Below are 21,119 nucleotides of genomic sequence, written 5' to 3' on the forward strand. Positions count from 1 at the left end.
GGTGGTAATTTGGGAAGAATTGCTTGGTGGCTTCAGTTCTTGCCTGCTGTCTGGAAGGATGAATAATAGGTTCGGCCAAACTATTGACATTCTAGTATGCAGGGTCTAAAGAGTGTTTTCCAGTGGTTTCTCACAGTTCTGACTTGAATAATCTTCTGTTTCCTCACCTTAGCCTTTTGTGTCTGTGCATGTCCACTCTCTGAAATACCTCTGTCCGCTCTCTGAAATACCTAGCCTTATGGATAACTCTTCTGTGGGAGACAGAAGCACAGGTTACTTTGTACACATGTTGCATAAAAGCACACACTTTAATGTTTACACAAATTCTTCACACAGACACACCAAACGTAATCAGCTGCTTCACTGCTATTACAAAGCAGATTATTAGAAAACAAAAACAAACACAACCAACTAACACACAAATCCTACGAAGTGAACAGGCAGTAGCAGCTGTGCAGGTTTGCAAAATACCAAATGAACTATTTCAGGAATTAGCTGTTCAAATAAGTTTCATAGAGAAATTATAATCTGATAAAAAGAGATATGGGGAGGAAGGAGAGGAATGAGACTTGTGCTCAGAGCACTGAAATTTATTTATGCGTGGATCTTAGCTGTTACATAAATAAGAACTTAGAAGCTTATGTTGCAGCTGTCATCAATTTTCTGCCAGAAATAAATGAAGATTAAAATAAAAACAAACATTCTTTGCTGTATTGCATATGGAAAGCATTAAAGAACCTTGTAATTCAAGATTATTTCAGCATTCTTTACTTTCTCAGTTGGTATTGCTAGGATGCCAAGAGAACTGCTGGATATGTAGGCAGACACTACTGTAATGCTTTTGAATGAAGAAGCTACGCTTTTTGGTTGAATGTTTTCTTGAAAGATGACTTGTTCTAAATTGCCTAATTCTTTGTTTCCTTTCAACAGCTGCTGGCAATTCCTGTAGATAAAGTTGTTAAACTATACAGAAGAGAAACCTGGGATAATCAAGTTGATCTATCAGATACTTCCATCACACAGGTATGTACATAAAACAGCTGCTTGCTAAATCTTCCATACTCTTAAGTGTCCTTCTGCTAGAAATTTACCTTCTGCATAGTATTTTTTTCCCTTCCCACTTTCATTTCAGATCCTATTAACTTGATGTTGGAAACCAAGGCAGAAGATACTAAATGAGTGTCAAACTTGTCTATGTGGCTCTGGTTCTATTTCCCTTAGGGTAACCCTCAAGATTTCTAACGTCAACCGATGAGTCACTGAGTGAAACTGAAGAATATCTGTTTTCACAAATTGTTCTAAATGTAACATTTTGGGGAAAATGTTGAGCATTTCTTAACAAATTATATTTCTATTATGTAGATTAACTTCAACTTAATGATTAAATTTAACTTAATGTTAGCCTTAACTGTGGCATCTTACTTTTGATTTCATTATATATTTGGAAACCTTTGGGTGAAAGAGAATTACTTTCCTAGTGTAGGTGTATGGAGATTATGTGTTCTTTTCACTGACTTGAAAATGTACTCCAACTGGGATATTATTAAGATACAAAATGCGGTCTTTGATTTTAATTTATGAAGGTGTATCAATTAAGCTCTTAAGAAAAGTATGTTCAGCACTGAGTTTGCAAAATCTACTCTGTTTCTGTCACTTGTCTAAGTCATGGTTTGTTTGACATGGTTTGTCATGACAGCACTTAGTGACGGAAGTTAAATATTCTGAAGAAGAGTAAGTGTGCTGTCTTTAAAGAGTGGTTTTGCTGGAAGCTTTCTGAAGGCAGGTCTAGTTTGGGAAGCTGGATGTGGTTTGCTAAAGATATTTTTTTTTCTTCTAGAATGTCCATTTTATGCTTCAGAATATGAATGCCTTGTGTGCATTGGTAATACTTCTTTCCCCTATAATTTTCCCTTTTCCCTAGCCCTTGAATGTTGTGGTGTGGTCTCCTTGTGGGCAGTACCTGGCAGCTGGAAGTGTGAATGGAAGTATAGTGGTGTGGAAGGTGGAAACCCGGGAGTGCACAGAGAGGTATGTAGTGCTGTTCCACGATCCCCTTAATACATACTTTGTGTTAAAATAGAACTGTGTTGTATCTCCTCCATAAAACTTACTTGTGCAAATTGAGAACTATTGAAAAGTCTATTTGAGATTTACAGGGTAAAACAGTAAGCTTTCTGCTAAAGTTCCACTGCAAACCATACAGTCACAGAGTATTCCGTGTTTGAAGGGACCCACAGGGATCATCAAGTCCCAGCCCTTTGTCTCCACATGGTACCGCCCAAAATCACCCTATGTCTGAGTGCATTGTCCAAATGCTCCTTGAGCTCCAGCAGCTTGTGGCCATGCCCACTGTCCTGGGCAGCCTGTTCCATGCCCACCACTCCCTGGTGCAGAACCTTTTCCTAACCTCTACCTGACCCTCCCCCGACGCAGCTCCATTCTGTTCCCTTAGGTCTCATTGCTGTCACCAGAAAGCAGAGATCCCAGTCCACAGCTCCTCCTAATTTAGTATCATCCATGAACTTAGCTACTATGCATTTGAGTGTGTGTCCAGATCATTTATAAAAACATTGAAGAGATTTACTATAACCCTTTGAGTCTGAGCCATCAGCCAATTGTTCACCCTTTGTGTTTTGTACTTGTCTAGCTGTATGTTGGGCATTTGGTTGCGAAGGATACTGTGAGAAACAGTATCAAAAACTTTGCTAAAATCCAGAAAGATCGCATCTATTGGCTTTCCTTTGTCAACTAGGTGGATAACCTTCTCATGAACAGAAATTAAGTTTATCAAGCAGTGCTTTCCCCTTTTAAGCCTATGTTGGCTGCAACCAATGACTACATTGTCTTTCAAGTGTTTTTCAATAACTCCTAGAATAATCTCCATAATTTAGCCAGGCACTGAAGTGAGACTGACAGTCCTGTAATTACCAGGGTCTCCTTTCTTGTGCTTCTTAAAAACTGGGATATCTGCCAGCTTCTGGGACCTCTCCAGATTTCCAAGACCATTGAAAAGTAATTGAGAGGTCTCAGGTTGACATCAGCCAGCTCTCTTGAGTACCCTGGGGTGAATCCCATTGAGCCCCATAGGCTTGTATGCATTACATAGAGCAGCGAATCCCACACAAGTTTGGGGTTGGCTGGGATTTTATTGTTACTACAGGTCACAGTCATCCAACTTAGGGCTCTGAGGGTTCCAGAACCCAAAATGCAAATTGCGTTGGCCGGGAATCGAACCCGGGTCAACTGCTTGGAAGGCAGCTATGCTCACCACTATACCACCAACGCTGTGCTGTGTGCGCATGGGATTCAGGAGGCAGCAAAATAAAGGCTTAGGCTAAAAAATCCCATCTATCTGATCTTACAGATGGTCTCTGCAAGCACATCAGGAGAGAGGGAGAACACAAGCAAGCACAGGTCAGAAGAGTGGTGTCAGGTCTGGGTGATCCCTGGTGTGATGCAGGGCTACTGTTCAGGCAAGGCTTGAGCAAGGGAGCAAGAGGAGGGCTCTTCCCTTATGCAATTTGAGTGTGGCATACTAATACCTAATTTCATGCGCTGACGGGTATTCAAGGGCTGCCACATCATTCACATGTTCTGCCAGGAAGCAACTTCCACTGATGTCTGTCAGGTAGGAAAGTGGCGTTGCTTTGCTTTCCCCCACCATATGTAGTGTGCATAGCTAAAAGAATCTGGAAGCATTTCAAAGGCAATATTTTTTTTATTACATTTTAATCTTCTAATTGATTAAAGAATAATTTTGATGGAAACAGATCTTCAAATTACAAAGTTCAAGATTGTTGGCAGTAAGATGCAACTAAAAGAGAAATACTGACATGTCAGTAAGTCAGCCATCCTCAACATGTAGGCAGAAAAAGGGTAAATAGAACTTTATCTTGGTTAGTTACAGTGAGGAGCAGAAGGGAGGCTTTATCTGTCTGAATATCTTGAGTCAGAAACATGATTGTTGCTCTAGCGCATATGTAAGGCCTTAAAGACATCATGTAAATAATTCATGGGTGGATTGTTTTGTGAGAATATAGAGAGGAGAAGATAAAGGACTAAATCATCAATCTGGTACAAGAGAAACAGCTGAATGTTCTTTTTATAACTGGATGGTTCTGGAACATAATGTCTGCTGGGGAATTACTTTGTATTCTGTATGCATCAGGAAGCTGTTGTTTTATGAATATGATTCTGATTGATTTTAAAGCTTAAATAATTTCCTCCATAGAAAAGGAAGATCTGATGTATTTTTTTAGGGTAGCTATTTATTCCAAAGGTAACTTATTAATTATTTTATTATCTGCGTATATATATTTGTTATTTTCACTCGTATTACCAGTGCTTACAATAACTCGAGGGTGTTTCTGCTCTGAGAGGCTTAATAAAAATAGGGAATTTTCATGTTCTTTTTAGGATGAAGCATGAGAAAAGTTATTCAATTTGCGGACTGGCATGGCATCCCAGATATGAGCAAATAGCTTATACAGATACTGAAGGAAATCTGGGATTGTGGGAAGATATTGGTGATGGGAAGAAACCAAACGACAAGGTGATCAACACCAATTATTTCTTACATTAAAGTGATAGTTTATGTCATCAAATTGCATGAAACGTTCTCTACTGAGTGTTAAAAGCTCCCTCTTGTGCATGAATTCAGTCCTTGAATTCTCTATTCAAAAGAAGAAGTAATCTTAGCATCACAGAATGGTTTGGGTTGAAAGGGACCAGACTGTCTGGTTCCAACCCCTGCCATGGGCAGGGACACCTCCCATCAGGTCAGGCTGCCCAGGACCCCATCCAGCATGGCCTTGAGCACCTCCAAGAATGGGGCACCCACAGCTCTGGGCAGCAGTGCCAGGGCCTCATCGACCTCATAGTTAAGCATTTTTTCCTAACGTCTAATCTAAATCTACCTTCTGTTAGTTTGAAACCATTACCCCTTGTCCTATCACTACACTCTGATAGAGTCCCTCTCCAGATTTTCCATAGGCCTCCTTTATATACTGGAAGGAATTAGAATTGCTAATAATAATAAAAATAGTTAATAATTATCAACTGATAATTAATTATAATTGATAACATGGTTTTAGGTTGCCAGTACTGTTACAAAAGACTATGAAGATCTCTTTGATGGAGATGATGATGACTATTTAAATGGAGATATGATTGAACCACCATCTTCCCCAAACACTGGAGCTAATGAAGATCATGGTGATGATGATGACCTTATGCCAACGTCAGGCCATCCAAGACGGGCAATAATTGATGATGATGATAACTCATTAGGTACAGAATAAACTGATTTTCCAGAGCTCTGTACTGCTGTTATTGAAACAGTTTCTTAGCATCCTTTCTTGGCATCATCTATTTACGTACATTCTGTCTTATTTTTCCAGACAAGTTTTCACTGTTTTAATATTTTTACTTATTTTCTGCTGCAATAATAATACTTGGAAGATATCAATATATATGTATGTGTTTTAAACTTTTAGATATTGGAATGATAAAAGCTAATTCCAATCTACTTGAAAAGGAGGAGGATGACGATGATCAGATTGGTGGCTTTCCAGCTCTGCCAACATCATCTACGCAACAGCCTTTCTATGATGGGCCAAGGCCAACCCCCAGGCAAAAGCCATTCCAGTCTGGCTCCACTCCTGTACATCTCATGCATCGGTTCATGGTAAATCTCACTTCTGTGTGGTTATGTAGATGTAGTTGCTTTGTTAATATTGTCCTGGTGTTGCTTGATCTTAATCTGATCTTTCCCAAATCTACATTTGTATGTTGTGGTTTTGTTCTTTTTTTTTTTTTAACTGCTTCACAGTGTGAAGCTAACTACTAAAACGTAGGCTTTGTGTTAATGTAGACTGCATAATTTTATGCCTTATGTTTTGGTTGCTTTTGATGTAGAAGTAAATATTTGGCTTCAAGACAGCCATACAGTTTGTACCTGTGCTGTGAAAGTCAAATGAATCTGTTTTGAACTTCCTTTTTAGTCAGAATTTGTGGATATTTTTGTAATTTTAAGACTTGCACATTCATCATTCATTATTTCTTTACGACTGCAAGTTGTTAACATTTTATTTTGTAAGGAGAAATATGGCTAAGCAATGAGAACAAAGCTGTTTTTTGACCTAGCTGAGCTGTTTTAGAAACTACAAGACTTGTCTATGTAACTCTTCAGCCTTCTTCCAGTTACCCACCTAGTACTGGTTCAGATGGTTATCTTTCAGTAGGCTATTTGAGAGCAGTCAATATGATGGATGATTTTATTATTTCTTTTTAATAGGTTTGGAATTCAGTTGGTATCATTCGTTGTTACAACGATGAACAAGACAACGCTATTGATATAGAATTTCATGATACCTCCATACATCATGCCACACACCTGCCTAACTCCCTGAATCACACAATGGCTGACCTCTCTACTGAAGCTATTTTACTAGCCTGTGAGAGTACAGAGGAACTCGCAAGGTAAGCCATGGCTTTGCTCTGTCAAACTCGTAGTATAGAGTTATGCTTAGCACATTTCATATAGCTCCGCTTTTATCACTTTATTTGAGATTTTTGGCTCTTAATCTTGTTCTTTTACTTATGGAGCTGCTTTTGAGGAGGATTTTTCACCTCCACCTACATGCAGTCGTCAAGATATTTAAAGATGCATTTTGTTTCCTGTAGATTTTCTTCAAATCCTTTTTTTCTTTTTTCCCAAATACATATATACTAGAAAGTGCATGCATTGCTAGCTCAAAGGAAATTGTAAACATGAACAATAGTCTTTCAGTCTGCTCAGATCAATGATAAATTGTGAGGTCTGTGCTATTCCTTTTCATAGTGTTGCTAAGGAGAGATGTTTGGAGATACCCACAGTCTTATAAGAAGAATTGCAATGTGAAGAGTTTAAGAATATTTAAGAGCAGCAGCAATACTATTGCTGGGGTTTGTTTTGTTTTTGTTTTTTTTTGTAGAAATATCTTCAAGGAAAAACTTTTTGCTTATTCTGGCATGTACAGCACTGTGACAGGCTGAAAAGCAATTTTTGCCTTTGAGAGTATTATTTGTATGTATTGATTATCTGACTTGGAAAATTTCTACTTTTTTTCCAAAGCGAGGTGAACACGTGGGTTATCTATCAAAAGTAGTGGTGTCTGTGAATCAGTTACAGACAATTTTCAATTATTAAAGTGTCAGAACCAAAGTTTCCATTTTTTTTTTCTCCTGAAAGATAGCCTAATTTGACAAATGTGTAATAAAGGCTCGTAGTCAGGAGTACTGAACACCTTCAGTTCTTGTTAACGCTAATTAAGCACAACACTTGTCTATTTCCATCTAAAAATCTCCTTTCAGACCTCTGAAGTGTCTCTGCTTCATGCTTCAGAGGCTCTAAATCTACAGTGCTGGAGTTCAAGTTGGTTCTTCAGTTTTTGAATAGTAAGAACAGGGCTTTGCAAGTGACCCTTTGTAATCTGTAGGATGACATTGTTCCTTTCCATGAGAGTCACACATTCCAGGTCTCTGATCAAAACATTATGTTGGTGTAGTTGAAGTGCATGGTATATTTTCAGATATTTAATTTATTTTTTTTGTGTTGAAATACTTACCTGTTGTTCTTTTTCTCTCTTTCAGCAAGCTCCACTGCATTTATTTTAGCTCCTGGGATGCAAACAAGGAGTGGACAGTAGATATGCCAAAGGATGAAGATATTGAAGCTATCTGTCTAGGTCAAGGCTGGGCTGCTTGTGCCACTAGTGCCTTGCTGGTTCGACTGTTTACAGTTGGAGGAGTTCAGAAAGAGATATTCTGTCTCCCAGGTCCAGTGGTGTCTATGGCAGGACATGGAGAGCAGCTGATGGTTATTTATCACCGAGGTATTTCTCCCTTCTGTCCTTTCTTTTAAAAAAAAATTATTTTACTTATTTATTTTTTTCACTGAATTTATGTTTTCACTCCTTGTCTGTTACTGGCTTCAAATGTTGTATTTGTGTATAGTCATGAGAAGTATTTCTTCCCTCTTGTCTTCTTGATGGCAGTTACATTGTCACAACCTGTAAGTCTTCGGCATCTGACAGTAAAGCATATGTTTTATATTGGGATGCCTAGATCAACTTGTGGGGAATGGGAGAATTTTATAACAGTAGCACAAATAGATTAAACTTAGGCTTCAATCATGCCATGATTAATTACTCGAGGAAATTAAGGAACTAGTTGTTATGCATACTTTGTATGTCTGAAGTGACAAGTAGTCTCTTGTCTGGTAGTTTATTCGTGAATAACACTGCCTTAAACTTAGCTTTTGATTCATAAGTTACCTAAATTTAGCCAAGAGACAAGACCATTTGCTTTCTAACATAGTCTTTGAAACAACTTCTTCCTAGGTACTGGATTTGATGGAGACCAATGCCTTGGAGTACAGCTGATGGAGCTAGGAAAGAAGAAGAAACAAATTTTGCATGGAGACCCTCTTTCTCTTACGAAGAAGTCCTATTTGGTGTGGGTTGGATTCTCAGCAGAAGGTATGAAATTAAATTAAATGCAAATAATAATATAAAATTAAAGTCCTGAACTGGAATCAGTTCCCTGGTAGTAGCACTGGCTGTCAGAAGGTGGCGCTTCTTTCTAAGGAAAGCAGTTTCCCAGCGAGGTTGCACTGTTTGGGAGAGAGGATATTGAATTTGAGTTACGTAAAACGTCATTTCCCAGCAGTATCCACCAGTTCAAACTCAGCCACGTCATAATTGGTTGCCTGTCAGAATAATGGTCTGCATTTGTATCCAACAGGTACCCCGTGTTACGTGGATTCTGAGGGGATTGTGAGGATGTTGAACCGAGGACTTGGGAACACTTGGATTCCAGTGTGTAACACACGAGAGCATTGCAAAGGAAAATCTGATCATTACTGGGTCGTTGGCATCCATGAAAACCCCCAGCAGCTCAGGTCAGATATGCCCCAAGGGAAATGCTCCCTTTGTCTTACCTCCTAGTAAGAGAAACTGGAAATAGGTTTCACTAAACAGATAATTGTACACAGTAATGGATCTAGTTTGTGAATGTAATTTGGCATGGATGTTTTGTTACTAAGTTTGTTTTGAATAAACTCTTAGTTTATAAGGTGTGTAATGTGTAACAAACTAATATTAGCTTCTTGCCTTGGCTGACAGGCACGTGCACTTTGTTATGAAATCACATGTCTCTGATGTAGGCACATTTGTAAGACTGCACTTTGCTTATGGTTGCTCTTAGGATTCTGCTTCTGCTGTTGATATATTTTTTTAAATTTCTGAATTTTTACCTATATTTTTCCCTTTCGTCCCTTGGAGAACACTCAAATCCTGTAACTAATCTACATTGGTAGGCACAGATAAATAAGAGCAATTTGGTATTATTTTAATATTTAGACTGTGGCCACAAAGAAAGATTTTAGGAAAGTGCTGATGAGCTCAAATAATTATGTAGCTGAGAGTGAGCCATTACTTTAAAAAGTGAGTATTCCTCTTAATTGTAACAAGCATCAGAGACACTTAGTTGCCAAGCTTTGTGTGTAGTCTTATTCAGTGATACACATCCTTTTCCCACTGGATCAGAATCTATCAACTTAAATTTTATTGAAATTTAGGCTGTCTCACTTTGCTGGTCATGCAGTTCACCAAGGATGTGCAGGACACATTGTATTGGTGGGATGGTCAGCTGCAAGTCAGTCATCTTGTCCTGCTCTAAGAAGGATGGTGCTGACCTCTGAATTGCAAAGGGCATTTTATTCAAAGCCACCAGCATACTGAAGATAAGGAGGGGGGAGGGTTATTGTAGGAACAACATATGCTGTAATCAACATGGATAGCCAGAGCACTAATGCTTCCTGTTCTTTTTTCCCTTAGCATTTGAAACACTAGCTTAGAGCTATGAAACCAGGCATTTTTGTCAATGCTTGTTGGTGCTGCTGGAAACACAGCTCTTTTCCAATCAATGTTTTGCTTAAGTGATAGTTACCAGAGTACTAGTTTAATGAAACATTAAGACTCTGTTGTTAATATATGTGTATCTGCAGGCCCTCCCTTTTTTTTTCGCCCTCTGTGTGCCTAAATACATCACCATTAAGTCCAAAACCTCCATCAGAATAAGCAGTCGATGTACCTGCTGTTTTTCCAGTGGCCTTTTGTTGTTTGGTAGATTCTGCATTTAATAAACTGCACTTACATTTTGTAATTGCCGACAAATTGTATGTTGTGTGAGATAGAGATCTGTGTCTGTTCTGTGCCATGCTTGGAGTTTCTGGTGTGAACAAGAGCAGCGTGCACCTTGCTGCTTTCAAAATCTTACTGGTTGCAATGCAAAAATAACCCTTTATAATGCAATCTTACATCTTGCTATATTTAAGTCAGTAATTTAATTACTACTTTTTAAAGACCAAATCCTCTTAAAGTATCTTGCTTCTTAGGAGACATGGTTTAGATGATGAGGATTGCATCTGCTTTTTGTTTCCCATATCCAGGTGTATTCCTTGCAAAGGAGCCCGATTCCCTCCGACGCTTCCACGTCCTGCAGTGGCAATATTACCTTTTACACTCCCTTACTGCCAAGTTACAACAGAAAAGGGGCAGATGGAGGTATGGAATGATGTTGAGACCACAGCTGATAGTCTTAGACATCCACATAGTAGGGATTATACAAGCTTTCTATTAATCATCTCTGCAAGGAAGAGAGTGGTACAAACTCTGCGTAAGGCACCTGGCTGAGGAGGTTATCTGAGTTCAGGCTTTTGTGTAGCCTTTTCTGTTTGTTTTGCTTTACAGCTGGTTCTAGAAGGATACCTAATGAAGCTGTTAGAGTTGACGCAAGTTTTATATTTACAAATAATCTCATTCTGACCAATAAAGGAGAACATCGAGAAAAGTATATCAATTATCCAGTTTTTAATTAATTTAAGTATTAAGATGTTGTGGGATTCAGCTGTAGTACAGAAAATAGAAATGAACATGAAATGCTGGCCTCAAACTTAGAGACTGTCTAGTGCTGTTGGAAATTTATTCTCACTGATAGAAATGTAAACAGTTTCAATAAGTACTTTGCTTTTATGAACTCATTTTAATTCATGTCAAAGATTTATTTATTTAATAATTCATTCTTTATTTGATGGACTATGGTGGTTTGCTTGTTTTGTTTTGTTTTGTTTTTCCTGTCCTTTCCAAAGAATAAAAGGGAAACTTCAGGAACTGTCTATTTAGCCTGAGGGAATGTGTACTCCAGTGTACGTTGTGCTTATAAAGAATCAGATGATTCCTAATAGATCTGATGAGAACTTAGTGGCTTTGAATGAGTTATTTTCCCACAGAGCTAGGCTGGTGGAATAACCATACCAGTATTTCACTGGAAGACATCAGTTATGTTTTTTTCAGCTGTCTCATGAATGAGTATTACTCCTACAGTTCCAGTGCTACTGTGGAATACTTCCAGTTTGCTGTGGGACAGAAATTACAAGATAAAATAATTGATTTCTTCTAGAATTGCCTATGCTGGTAGCATAGTGATAAACGTCTAAGAATCCTCCTACTGAAAGCCTGTGGTGCAAATGGAATTTAGAATACATGGAGTCTGTTCAGATCAGTTTGTAGATGGATGTTAGTGTGGTCTGTTTGTCCTCAGGAGGCATTGGCATTTGAGGATAGTTTTCTACCTCTCACTTGTTATAAAATGAAAAGAAGATTTAAGAATGAATGACAAAATCCTTTGCAAGTTGTTGGGCACTGAGCTAAGAGCTTCCTTATGTACCCCCACCTGACCTCCAGAATGTCTCTCTCTTTTTCAGGAGCAATACTGGCGTTCAGTTGTATTTCACAACTATGTGGATTACTTATCAAAAAATGGCTACGAGCTTGATGAAAATGCTAAAAGTCAGCCAGTGAAGGAACAGCAGGAGCTTTTGATGAAATTGTTTGCTGTAAGTATAAGTAAATCAAAAACAAAAATAATCCCTGAAGCTTTATTTTGAGTAGATGGCATTTGTTTTAGATTCTGATGTGATTCTCTGAGTGGAAGTTTGGCTCATCCAGTGAGCTCCCCAAATGCAACGAGAGGTGGATGGCAGTTCATGTTGTTATTGCTTGTCACAAGGTAGAAAGAAGGAAAGCTTCTTAACCAAAAATTAAAGGAAAATCAACCCTCTAAAAGAAGATTGATAATTTTTGGCAATTTGTCTTTATTCACTAGGTACACAAAACCTCATAATGTTCTGGGCCTGTAGTCTTCAGAGAGCTGTGTCACTGAAGTATGTAGCTCTCAACGCTTTTCTCCTTTCAGCTTTCTTGTAAACTGGAGCGTGAATTCCGCTGTGTGGAACTTGCTGACCTCATGACACAAAATGTTGTGAATTTAGCCATCAAGTATGCATCCCGCTCTCGAAGACTAAATTTAGCTCAACGACTCAGCGAGATGGCTGTAGAGAAAGCAAGTGAATTGGCAACAGCACTGGAAGATGAAGAGGAGGAGGAGGAAGAGGATTTCCGAACTCACTTGAATGCTGGGTAATGCAAATTTCTGGGATTAAAAACATGGGAATGTTTTCACTGATATCTTAACAGTGGCTTCAGAGGCAAAGTGGACCTGATTCTAAGTTGCTGATTATTTTTAAGTTTTGTTTTCTTCTAAGCTTTTGTTGTTTTGATTGACTCCAAGCTGTTTTCTTTTCTCTTTACCTCTTTGCCTCTCTTTCATCCATACCCATCTTAAAGCCCTTTTACTTCCCTCCAGCCCCCTCTTCTTTCAGCTACCTCAGGGTATCCCTGAGGTATTCCCTCACCTCTAATCCCAGCTCTTCAAAATGAATGAAATATTACAGGTTTGCATTGCATTCATTTCTTTATATCTGTGCTGCCTACCTTTCCTCCTGTACCTATGTCTGTTTTATCTGGAGGCAAAAGAAGTTTATTTTCTTCTCTCTGTTTATTGTTGTTTTGAATTTGTTCTAAACTGTGGAATTTACAGAAGAGCTGTGTGTTCTTGCTTGGCATCTGGACGGTGCAGCTGGAAGGAAGCAAGTAGCTAACCACCAGTCTGATAATGCAGAAAAATGTCATAATGTTTTATCAGAAGCAGTGTCCTCCCATAGCAATTTTCTGTATGCAATTTGTAACTTTTTTAAGCAAGAGGAAGTGATAACCAGAGGGGTTTATCTATAGCCTTTCCCTTTTCTCCTGTGTGAAACTGCATGTTTAAAACTCCTTGCCAAATGGTCTGCCCCCTTCTGGAGTGTGAATGGGAGTTGCTGTCCCATGTCTGCAAGTTCAGCCACTCCGAGGGCTGAAATACAGACACTGGATTGTTCTTAGCACCCAATCAATTTAATACTGGCATTCTAATTAAGAGAAATTAACCTTTTGCTTACATGTACATGCATTTTAATAATCACTGAAGAGGGAAATGTACGACACACACATACTATAATTTAGGAATTTAGAAAATAACCAGATTAAACATGAAAACCTGCTGCCTAAACTTCAGACTGAACATATGAGTCCCTGTTGTCACCTGTGCATTTGTTTTTGCAGAAAAGTAGCCTCGTATTACTTGTGATAGTGGAGGTATTTAAATGGAGATTACAGAAGGTGTCTTCTGTTTGTGTTTACCTTTGTGGCAAAGTGTCCTTAGCAGTGCTGTTGTGAGTCCTGAAGAAGGTGGCAAAAGCTTGCTCTTTCTGTTTGAGTGTTTGCTCTTGTGTGCGGGGCTGTTGTGAAGAATGATGCAAGCACTTGTCCTGGTTGTGAGACTCAGACAGTTTTGTAGCTGTGTGGTCTGTCTCAGAGCTACATGAATACCACTGCAAGTGCTTCATGCTAAACTAAAGTGGTTAATTAAACTTCATTTTTAGTAATCATTGCATCGTAATCGGTGTAACAAGTGCCAAATGTTATTCATGTTATTTCCTAAATTAGTTAACTAAGTTAGCCTTCCTTTGTTTCAGTTTACTGTCTGGATGTGGTGAAGTTCCAGGCACATCTTTCTTTCTGATGAATTCCTTCCGTTTAGTTACAGCACCTCTGCCACAGAGTGGGGCCGGCTGCCAGGCAGAAGTGCTCAGCAGGACCAAGAGATGGAAGAGGCTGAGGAAACCAATGGGTATGAGGAAGCAGAAGGAACTCCTGAAGTGCCTAAACAGAGTAAGAAAAATCCATTCTCTGAGTGGGATGGAAGTTATAGAATCATTTGAGTTGGAAGGGATCCTTAAAAGCCAGCTATTCCAGCCCTGCTGCTATGAGCAGGAACACCTTGATCAGACCCCCATCCAACCTGAGCTTGGATGTCTACAGGAGCAGGGCATCAACCACCTTCTGGGAAACCTGTGCCAGTGCTTCACTACTCTTATTGTCAAAAACTTCTTCCTGATATGCCATCTAAATGTCCCCTCTTTTAACTGGAAACCATCTCCCCTTGTCCTATCAAGACATCATATCTAGATGTGTTTTTTGCAGACTTGATAAGGAATTCTGGAAATTCCCTGATAACTTTTAGTTTGGATACCTCAGCAGTACATAGCACCAAGCACACAATGGAGTTTTCTCTCTGTTTTTGGTTTTGATTTTGATTTTTTAATTTTTTTTACATAAAATTTAGGAAAGACAGGCACACCACCTGACACAGTGGTGAGGTTCAATTTAGAAGCCATGTACTTAAGTAGAAATTAATCGCATTTCTTTCACTGAGTTTTGAAAGTTTGCAACTGTAGCAGGGGCTGTGTTTTCTGCTGGCTAGTTAGAACAGGCCTAGTGGTTTCTGATCTATCTTGGCTTTAACACGTTAAAAAAATAGGCAGCAGGTCCACAGGGTGACACAAACTTCTGCCTGTGAGCTTCCTGTTACCAGGACTCCCTGCATGATAGTGCCCACCTGATCAGGGTCTGTAGCCCAGCATGTGCCTGCAGTCACTGCAGAATAACAAAAGGAGTGTATATGTCCTGATCTGTCACAGCTCACTTGTGTATCATTCATAACTGTTTAAAGGGATCCCTAGAGAGGTTTTTTGTTGTCTGACACTGTTTCTAATGTGCTAGGTCACTCCGTGATGCTATTATTTGATTTCAGTTCAAGTCTTGCAGGAGATGAACTGATGGACAAACAGTTCACTGAGTATTCCCTCTTCAGCATCGGGGCTTTTACTTGCAGAAGAGTTGTCAGGCAGTCTGCAGTGTTCTGATGTTCCTGTCATTACCATAGGGAGACTTTTTTTTTCCCCTTTACTTTGTCTCCATTCACCTCTTCATCTTCCCCATCCTGCTGTATGTTTCTATGTGCTGAAAGTGTTCATTTGGGGGCTTTTAAGTGGTGATCTGGAGGAGAAAAGCAAAATGAGTTTAGTGATTGTTCTCATTTTACTTGGTCTGTAAGGTATGTGAGCTTCTTGCCTCCAAAAAAGGAGACAAAAGATGAATGGATGGAAAGATAGCTTTGCCTATAAATCAGAACTATTGCTTTCTGCTTTACTGTATTTATTTATATTTACCTTTTACAGCATTGGCATATTTTATAGTTGTCTCTCTTATTGTTAGGTATTCAGTTAAAAATCATGCTTCTCTCATTCAGACATGACTAGTTTTTCTAATTTAAAAACATAGGTTTAAGAAAAAAGTATACAACTCTTAAGATAAATCCAGGTAAAGAAGATGGATGGCTTTGTGCTGCATGCACAATTTGGAAATAAATAGATATACTTTAAGATACAGATTGGTTTCCTATGACTTGCTTGTGTGTTTAGGGTTTTGTTTCTAACTGGTTATGCTATTACATTTTACTGTACCTTTTTGTTCCAAAGGGCCAAATCCTTTCTCCAAAGCAGTCTCTTCAGCAGAGGTGATTACTCCTAAGTCTGGTGAGTAAATCTCCATTTATTCCAGAATGTGAACTTTGTTATGCTTCATCACATCTGTTCCAGTTTTCGTTTTCTGTCCACCCATTTCTACTAAAATACAGTGCCTAACAGTGCTGTCAAGGAGTAACTTATGCTGATTGTTATTTTCACATTTTTAAGAGTTTCCTTATTCCTGTTGATGTCATCTTTACCTAATGATACTATGCTGATAACCTTGCTTGTGCCAAGTGCTGAATCAGTTGTCTGCCTGGCTGTGTCCTGAAGGTGTTCTTTCAGACAGGGAAAGATTAGAGCAATAATCATTTGTTTTGTCTTCATAATTACAGATATGTTCATTGATTGCACTTACAGAGCAGAGTTAGTAACCCTGTCATGGGACTGTGAGTCTGGTTTAACAGGCAGGGCAGAATACAATCTCTTATTTTTTCTTGCTTCTTCCCTCCTGCCATCCTCCAGCAAGATGAGTAGGAATGGAAATTGAGGAAATAATGGGTGTTCCTATGGATTTGTAGTTATAGGTCCAGTGTGGCTTTTCTGATGACTAACAATAGCTGAGGATGTATAGTATAACCTTCATGCGGTTAACAGAGTGCTTTTCTTTTTATCCAAATGCTTTCAAGCCTAAAGGGAGCTTCTTTGCTTTGGTGTGGGACAGTGGATGTCTCTGATCTAGTCATCATCTTTAATTTTCAACTAACAGAGGCTGAAACATGAAAAATGAGTGTTAGCCACGTTTTTTGCAAAGGAGGCTAATGACCTTTTATCTATTTATCTACAGTGTGTGTGCTGCGTACACACACGTTTTTACATTCTTTTTTTTTCTTTCCTATTAAATAGCTGTAATTGCATCAAGCAGCCAAGGACGAGTGAATCCCTTCAAGGTAAGAATCTTGAAGCTGGTTTGACTGTGGTGTTCTGAAAATCACAGCAGATGATTATATCTAAATTTACAGTAGAACTACGGCAGAAATCTTGGAGGGACAGAGGATAAAGAAAGTGTCTGTTTATTTGTTTTGCTAGGTGTCATCCAACAAAAAGGACCCACTGGTCCCCTCATCAAATGTTCTAGACACTATGAGCAAATACTCAAAGAAAATTTCTAGCAGTCGAGCTGTAAACAAGCAGAGCTCTCCAGTTATAAAACCTTTGATTCCCAAGCCAAAGTCCAAGCAGGTAATGCTTCTCGTCTTTTCATGCTGTTTCAATGATCAAAAAACAGTTGAGTTTCACCAGCTGTTATCAAGTGTGAAACCTGCTGATTTAGGCAATCATTGTAGGTGACAGTGTTCTTTTAAGCATAATGCAGAAATATGTGCAAACAGAACAGGAATAAAAGAATGTTGCTTCATTTGTAGAAATTAGATTCTGCAGTGCATCTCATGCTTTTATTTTAAATAATGTGAAGTTAATGCCTGCTGTGCTGAAGTCGAGTGGTTTATGTTATGTTTTTGGATTAGTTGTAGTAATCATTTCCATGAATGGAACGTCTTTAGGAAAAGGTTTGCTTTTTGTTAGGCTCTATGGTGTGCGTTGTTTGAGGGTGGCACTGCTGCATTTTTTCACTCACTTTATTTTTTTTAATACACCAACTTCTCCAGGCTTCCGCGGCGTCCTTCTTCCAGGTACGCACACCTGGCTCCAGTGAAAAAAGAGTGGGAGAAAGAGAAGAAAAAGCAGGACATGAGCCCCCTGAGGTCCAAGTCACTGCACAGGACAACACTGAAAACAAAAGGTGAGCAAACACTTGCTGCTCAATGCCATAGTCTGATCTTGATAGAACAGCAAGTCCAAAAACTATTTGTTTCTGAAGACATCGGGCTAGCCAAGGTGGCTTAATATCAAGATGGAAGTGTTAGCTCACAAATTGTCACGTTTGTGAGTTCTCTTCAGAAGAACAGCAAACTGGTGCCTATATTGTGGCAATTTGATAACATGCTTATTACATTCACAGTGATAGAGCAGAGAAAGTTTCTGTTTATTAAATCTTTCCAGTTATGCATGGCAGCGTTTTTCGAAGTGAAAGTTTTGCATCAGCCTGAAACAAGTTCACAGAGTGTGTGCATGAATATGTGGATGAATAATAAACAAAGTGTAATGCACAGTGTGTAATTTCGGGGGTGTAAGCAACAATTTTTGCCTTAATAATGTTGAGACTGCTAATGACCTTTGAATGATAAGCCATGCTGCTGTACTGTTTCCAAATATAGGGAAAGCTTAAAGTTAAAACACGTCTAGGCAGACTTAAAGATCTGAAAGCTAAATGTTATATGTGGAAGTGTAAACAGTTAATTTTAATATGGGTGCTGCTGGTTTGCTTTGTGTTGTGTATTTTTGTTTTACAATTTTATTTATATACTTTTTAAGGAAAAAAAGGAAGCTAAAAACTGACATCACTTAAGCAATATATCTCCTTCTAGCTAACACTCTTAATGCGTGTTATTCCTCTGGAGCGGATGTATTTTCTACAATCCCAGTCCTCATGAAACTTGCATTATTATAATGACTTTTCATTTAGACTTCATTTAACTGAGGAAGTTGAATGTAATTATTATTCATTTGGACTAGTATTCTCTTCATTAGCCTTAACAGATAAGGTTCTAAAGCACGTGACAAAGAGAACTGTGAAAAGGATTAGCTGAAACGTGCTAATATGTGCTCTATTTTTAGGTTGGTGAGACCTTGTCAGAAAGAAAGAGAACCATTATGCTTTATCATTCTGAACCTGAAACGTTAATCTCCACATATATCACAGAATTAATAAAAACGCTTGGATTAGTCTTGCCTTGTCAGCATGTTCTGCTAGCATACTGCAAGAGGAGCAAGTGAACTGCTGACTATATATGCTTTTCCTTTCGAGATCAAAAAACCCTCTCCAGTGCTGTTTAGAAATGTTGTTTTGTGGCGTATGCTTTTCTTGTAACCTTCATTAACTGACGTTTTTTCTGTGCTTGTTTTAGACCAAAAACAGGTTTCCAGATGTGGCTAGAAGAGAACAGAGCAAACATTTTAACAGATAATCCTGATCTGAATGAAGCAGAAGTAATAAAAGAAGGCATGAGTCGGTTTAGGATTCTGTCATCCGAAGAAAGAATGGTAAGAAATGTTCTCTAATTTATTTTTCTTTTAGATTTCTTTTTTCCCCCCACCAAATTCTTTGATTATTTCCAGCTAGCACTTCTTTTTCCTTTAAATTCCACTGTTGTCCATCCTCAGGAACTTAAGTTTTGAACTGGACCATGATCTAAAACATACACTTTGTGAAAATATTTACTGTGTTGATGTCTAAATAATAAATAATAGCAGAAAGCTGCTTTCACAAAATGGGGCATCTGGGAGAAATGTAATAATTGAAGAAATAACAAATGAGAAGGGAAGGAGTTAAAGTGATATAGTGTGACTTAATTCATTGGGGCTTGGCTCTAAAGCCTCTTGGCTTTCTTATTTGTCCAGAAAGACCATTAAAGCCTTCAGTTTCATATAGAGGCTCAAAGGAATTATAGTTTTGAAGGTGAATGCTGTTTAAAAAAAAAAAAGTGGGGATATTTTACTCAACTTGATAAGCAGTCTCTCTTAGTTCTTAACAGGAATTACTCCAGTGCTTCCTTACAATCAGAGAAAGAGGGCGTGTAAAATAATGCAGTGAGTTTTGTGGCCTGCTATGTCGTTTTCTTTTTAACGATGTACTTTCTTCAAAGGTGTGGACTGAGAAAGCAAAAGGTGGAGCAGTAACTGATTTAACAGAAGATAAAAAACGAAAGCGTCCCACAGCTGCTGAAGATGAGGCAAAAAAGAATGAGGAGCAAAAATCAGAGGACTCAAATGTATCCAAAAAGAAGAAGCCTTTAGATCAAGCTACCAATGTCAGATTGTCCTCTTTTGCATTCAAGCAGAGCTAAGTAACGTGGTACCTTCTCAGCATCTGCTTTCTCAGTGCAGCTATCCAGCGTTGTCAGAAATTTGCCACTGTACTCAGAGAGCACTAGCAAAAAGAGAGTGCCTTGCTCCAAATGGTTTTAGGAAGTATTATGGTCAATTCTTTAGGGAAGCGGTGAATCCATTCATCAGGTCTCTTTGCAAGTTGCTAGTATAAAGACTGACAGAAAAACTAATGCTAATGGACCTGTTACCTAGAAGTGCAGTTGCACAGTTTTGTGTAGCCATGTGTCTGCACGCTCGTAACTTTTGGTGCTAAATATAGGTGAGTCATTTTGGGGACTGTATGCTATGTACAAAAACCATCCTATGGTTTCTGTCATGGCTTCTGTACCATTCCTTCTGCCTGCTGCAGACACTTTTAAGAGAAACACAGACCAAGGAATGAGAAGGAGGGGAAGATGACGACTTAATATCTTCCTGATGGTCAGCTGCAGTTTCAGCATGTGGGGCAGTCACCGAGGAGCCTGACCCAGGCTGGGACAGAAAACCAGAGCAGGTAGGACCGAAGCTGAATTAGGAATATCAGGTGTGCAAAAACAAGCCATGCCAGACTAAGCAAATGTGCTTTCCCAGTCTGTACTTCAGTGCTCAGAACTTGAAACTGTGTGCATTGTTTCATGTGTTTGTTTTTAAAATGAAATGTGATTGTTCCTTTCCTTTGCAGTTTTTGTAATTAAACAGACTTTAAGGCAGTCATATATACCCTTCTTTGGGGAAGAGTCAGTGTGTCTAATAGATACATTTGAAATAAATTCAAGTTTCAGAACTTTTTTTTTTGAGATAAATTAAACCAATTTAACATAACAGCCCCCTGTTTTTTTTTTCTGGCTTTACACATCTTTTTGTTTTTATTCTTCATTTCACTTCATTTTAGTACTGAAAAGGCAAATGGCTCTCCATTAGGAAGATGTTTTTAGCATGGAAATCTGTAGGTTGAAGATCCAGAGTGATTTTTGTACATTGCAGAGGTGTTCTGCAAACAAACAAACAAACAAACAAACAAAAAACCCTCCTGTTTTCCTTGTGCTTAGAAAATGGAAGGGTCACAGTGTCAGCTGGGATGGTAAACACAAATAGAGAAAAATCTGAAGACCCATTAATTTAAATGCCTTTTTAAAATCCACTGTTCTTATAATTGTTTCTCATGTTATTGTTCAATGCTGACAGTAGGCTGCAAGTAATAATTAATGTCAGTGTACATAGAGGGACTGTATTGACACAGAGCAGAAAATCCAGAAGAGTAGTGGAATATTCCAACAGTTGTCTGCATGCTTTGGGAAGAGATGATGGTATTGGTGACTGTACGGGATGAGTATTTTAGGCA

The 21,119-nt window shown here is 38.7% G+C and overlaps 1 protein-coding gene and 1 non-coding gene across 4 annotated transcripts in view; one reads left to right on the forward strand and one right to left on the reverse strand.

Moving 5' to 3' along the window:
- The window catches only part of WDHD1 (WD repeat and HMG-box DNA binding protein 1), a 30,642-nt gene extending 10,041 nt beyond the window's left edge, over positions 1-20,601 (forward strand). For all 3 annotated transcript variants that reach the window (XM_040702049.2, XM_015287925.4, XM_421449.8), the window contains exons 8-26: positions 931-1,023; positions 1,922-2,028; positions 4,417-4,552; positions 5,094-5,289; positions 5,496-5,686; positions 6,296-6,480; positions 7,633-7,874; positions 8,382-8,519; positions 8,785-8,941; positions 10,493-10,607; positions 11,807-11,938; positions 12,298-12,521; positions 14,023-14,153; positions 15,803-15,859; positions 16,697-16,740; positions 16,880-17,032; positions 17,458-17,591; positions 18,817-18,952; positions 19,555-20,601. In XM_040702049.2, the coding sequence (XP_040557983.1) occupies positions 931-1,023; positions 1,922-2,028; positions 4,417-4,552; positions 5,094-5,289; positions 5,496-5,686; positions 6,296-6,480; positions 7,633-7,874; positions 8,382-8,519; positions 8,785-8,941; positions 10,493-10,607; positions 11,807-11,938; positions 12,298-12,521; positions 14,023-14,153; positions 15,803-15,859; positions 16,697-16,740; positions 16,880-17,032; positions 17,458-17,591; positions 18,817-18,952; positions 19,555-19,755 (2,772 nt within the window). In that variant the 3' untranslated portion in view covers positions 19,756-20,601. The remainder of the gene's footprint in view (positions 1-930; positions 1,024-1,921; positions 2,029-4,416; positions 4,553-5,093; positions 5,290-5,495; positions 5,687-6,295; positions 6,481-7,632; positions 7,875-8,381; positions 8,520-8,784; positions 8,942-10,492; positions 10,608-11,806; positions 11,939-12,297; positions 12,522-14,022; positions 14,154-15,802; positions 15,860-16,696; positions 16,741-16,879; positions 17,033-17,457; positions 17,592-18,816; positions 18,953-19,554) is intronic.
- On the reverse strand, positions 3,214-3,285 carry TRNAG-UCC. The gene has a single exon. It is a non-coding gene; the product is annotated as a tRNA-Gly (tRNA).
- Positions 20,602-21,119: the final 518 nt, after the last annotated feature.

This window comes from Gallus gallus, chromosome 5 (genome assembly GCF_016699485.2).
Source record: "Gallus gallus isolate bGalGal1 chromosome 5, bGalGal1.mat.broiler.GRCg7b, whole genome shotgun sequence".
In the NCBI taxonomy this organism is placed as follows: Eukaryota; Metazoa; Chordata; class Aves; order Galliformes; family Phasianidae; genus Gallus; species Gallus gallus.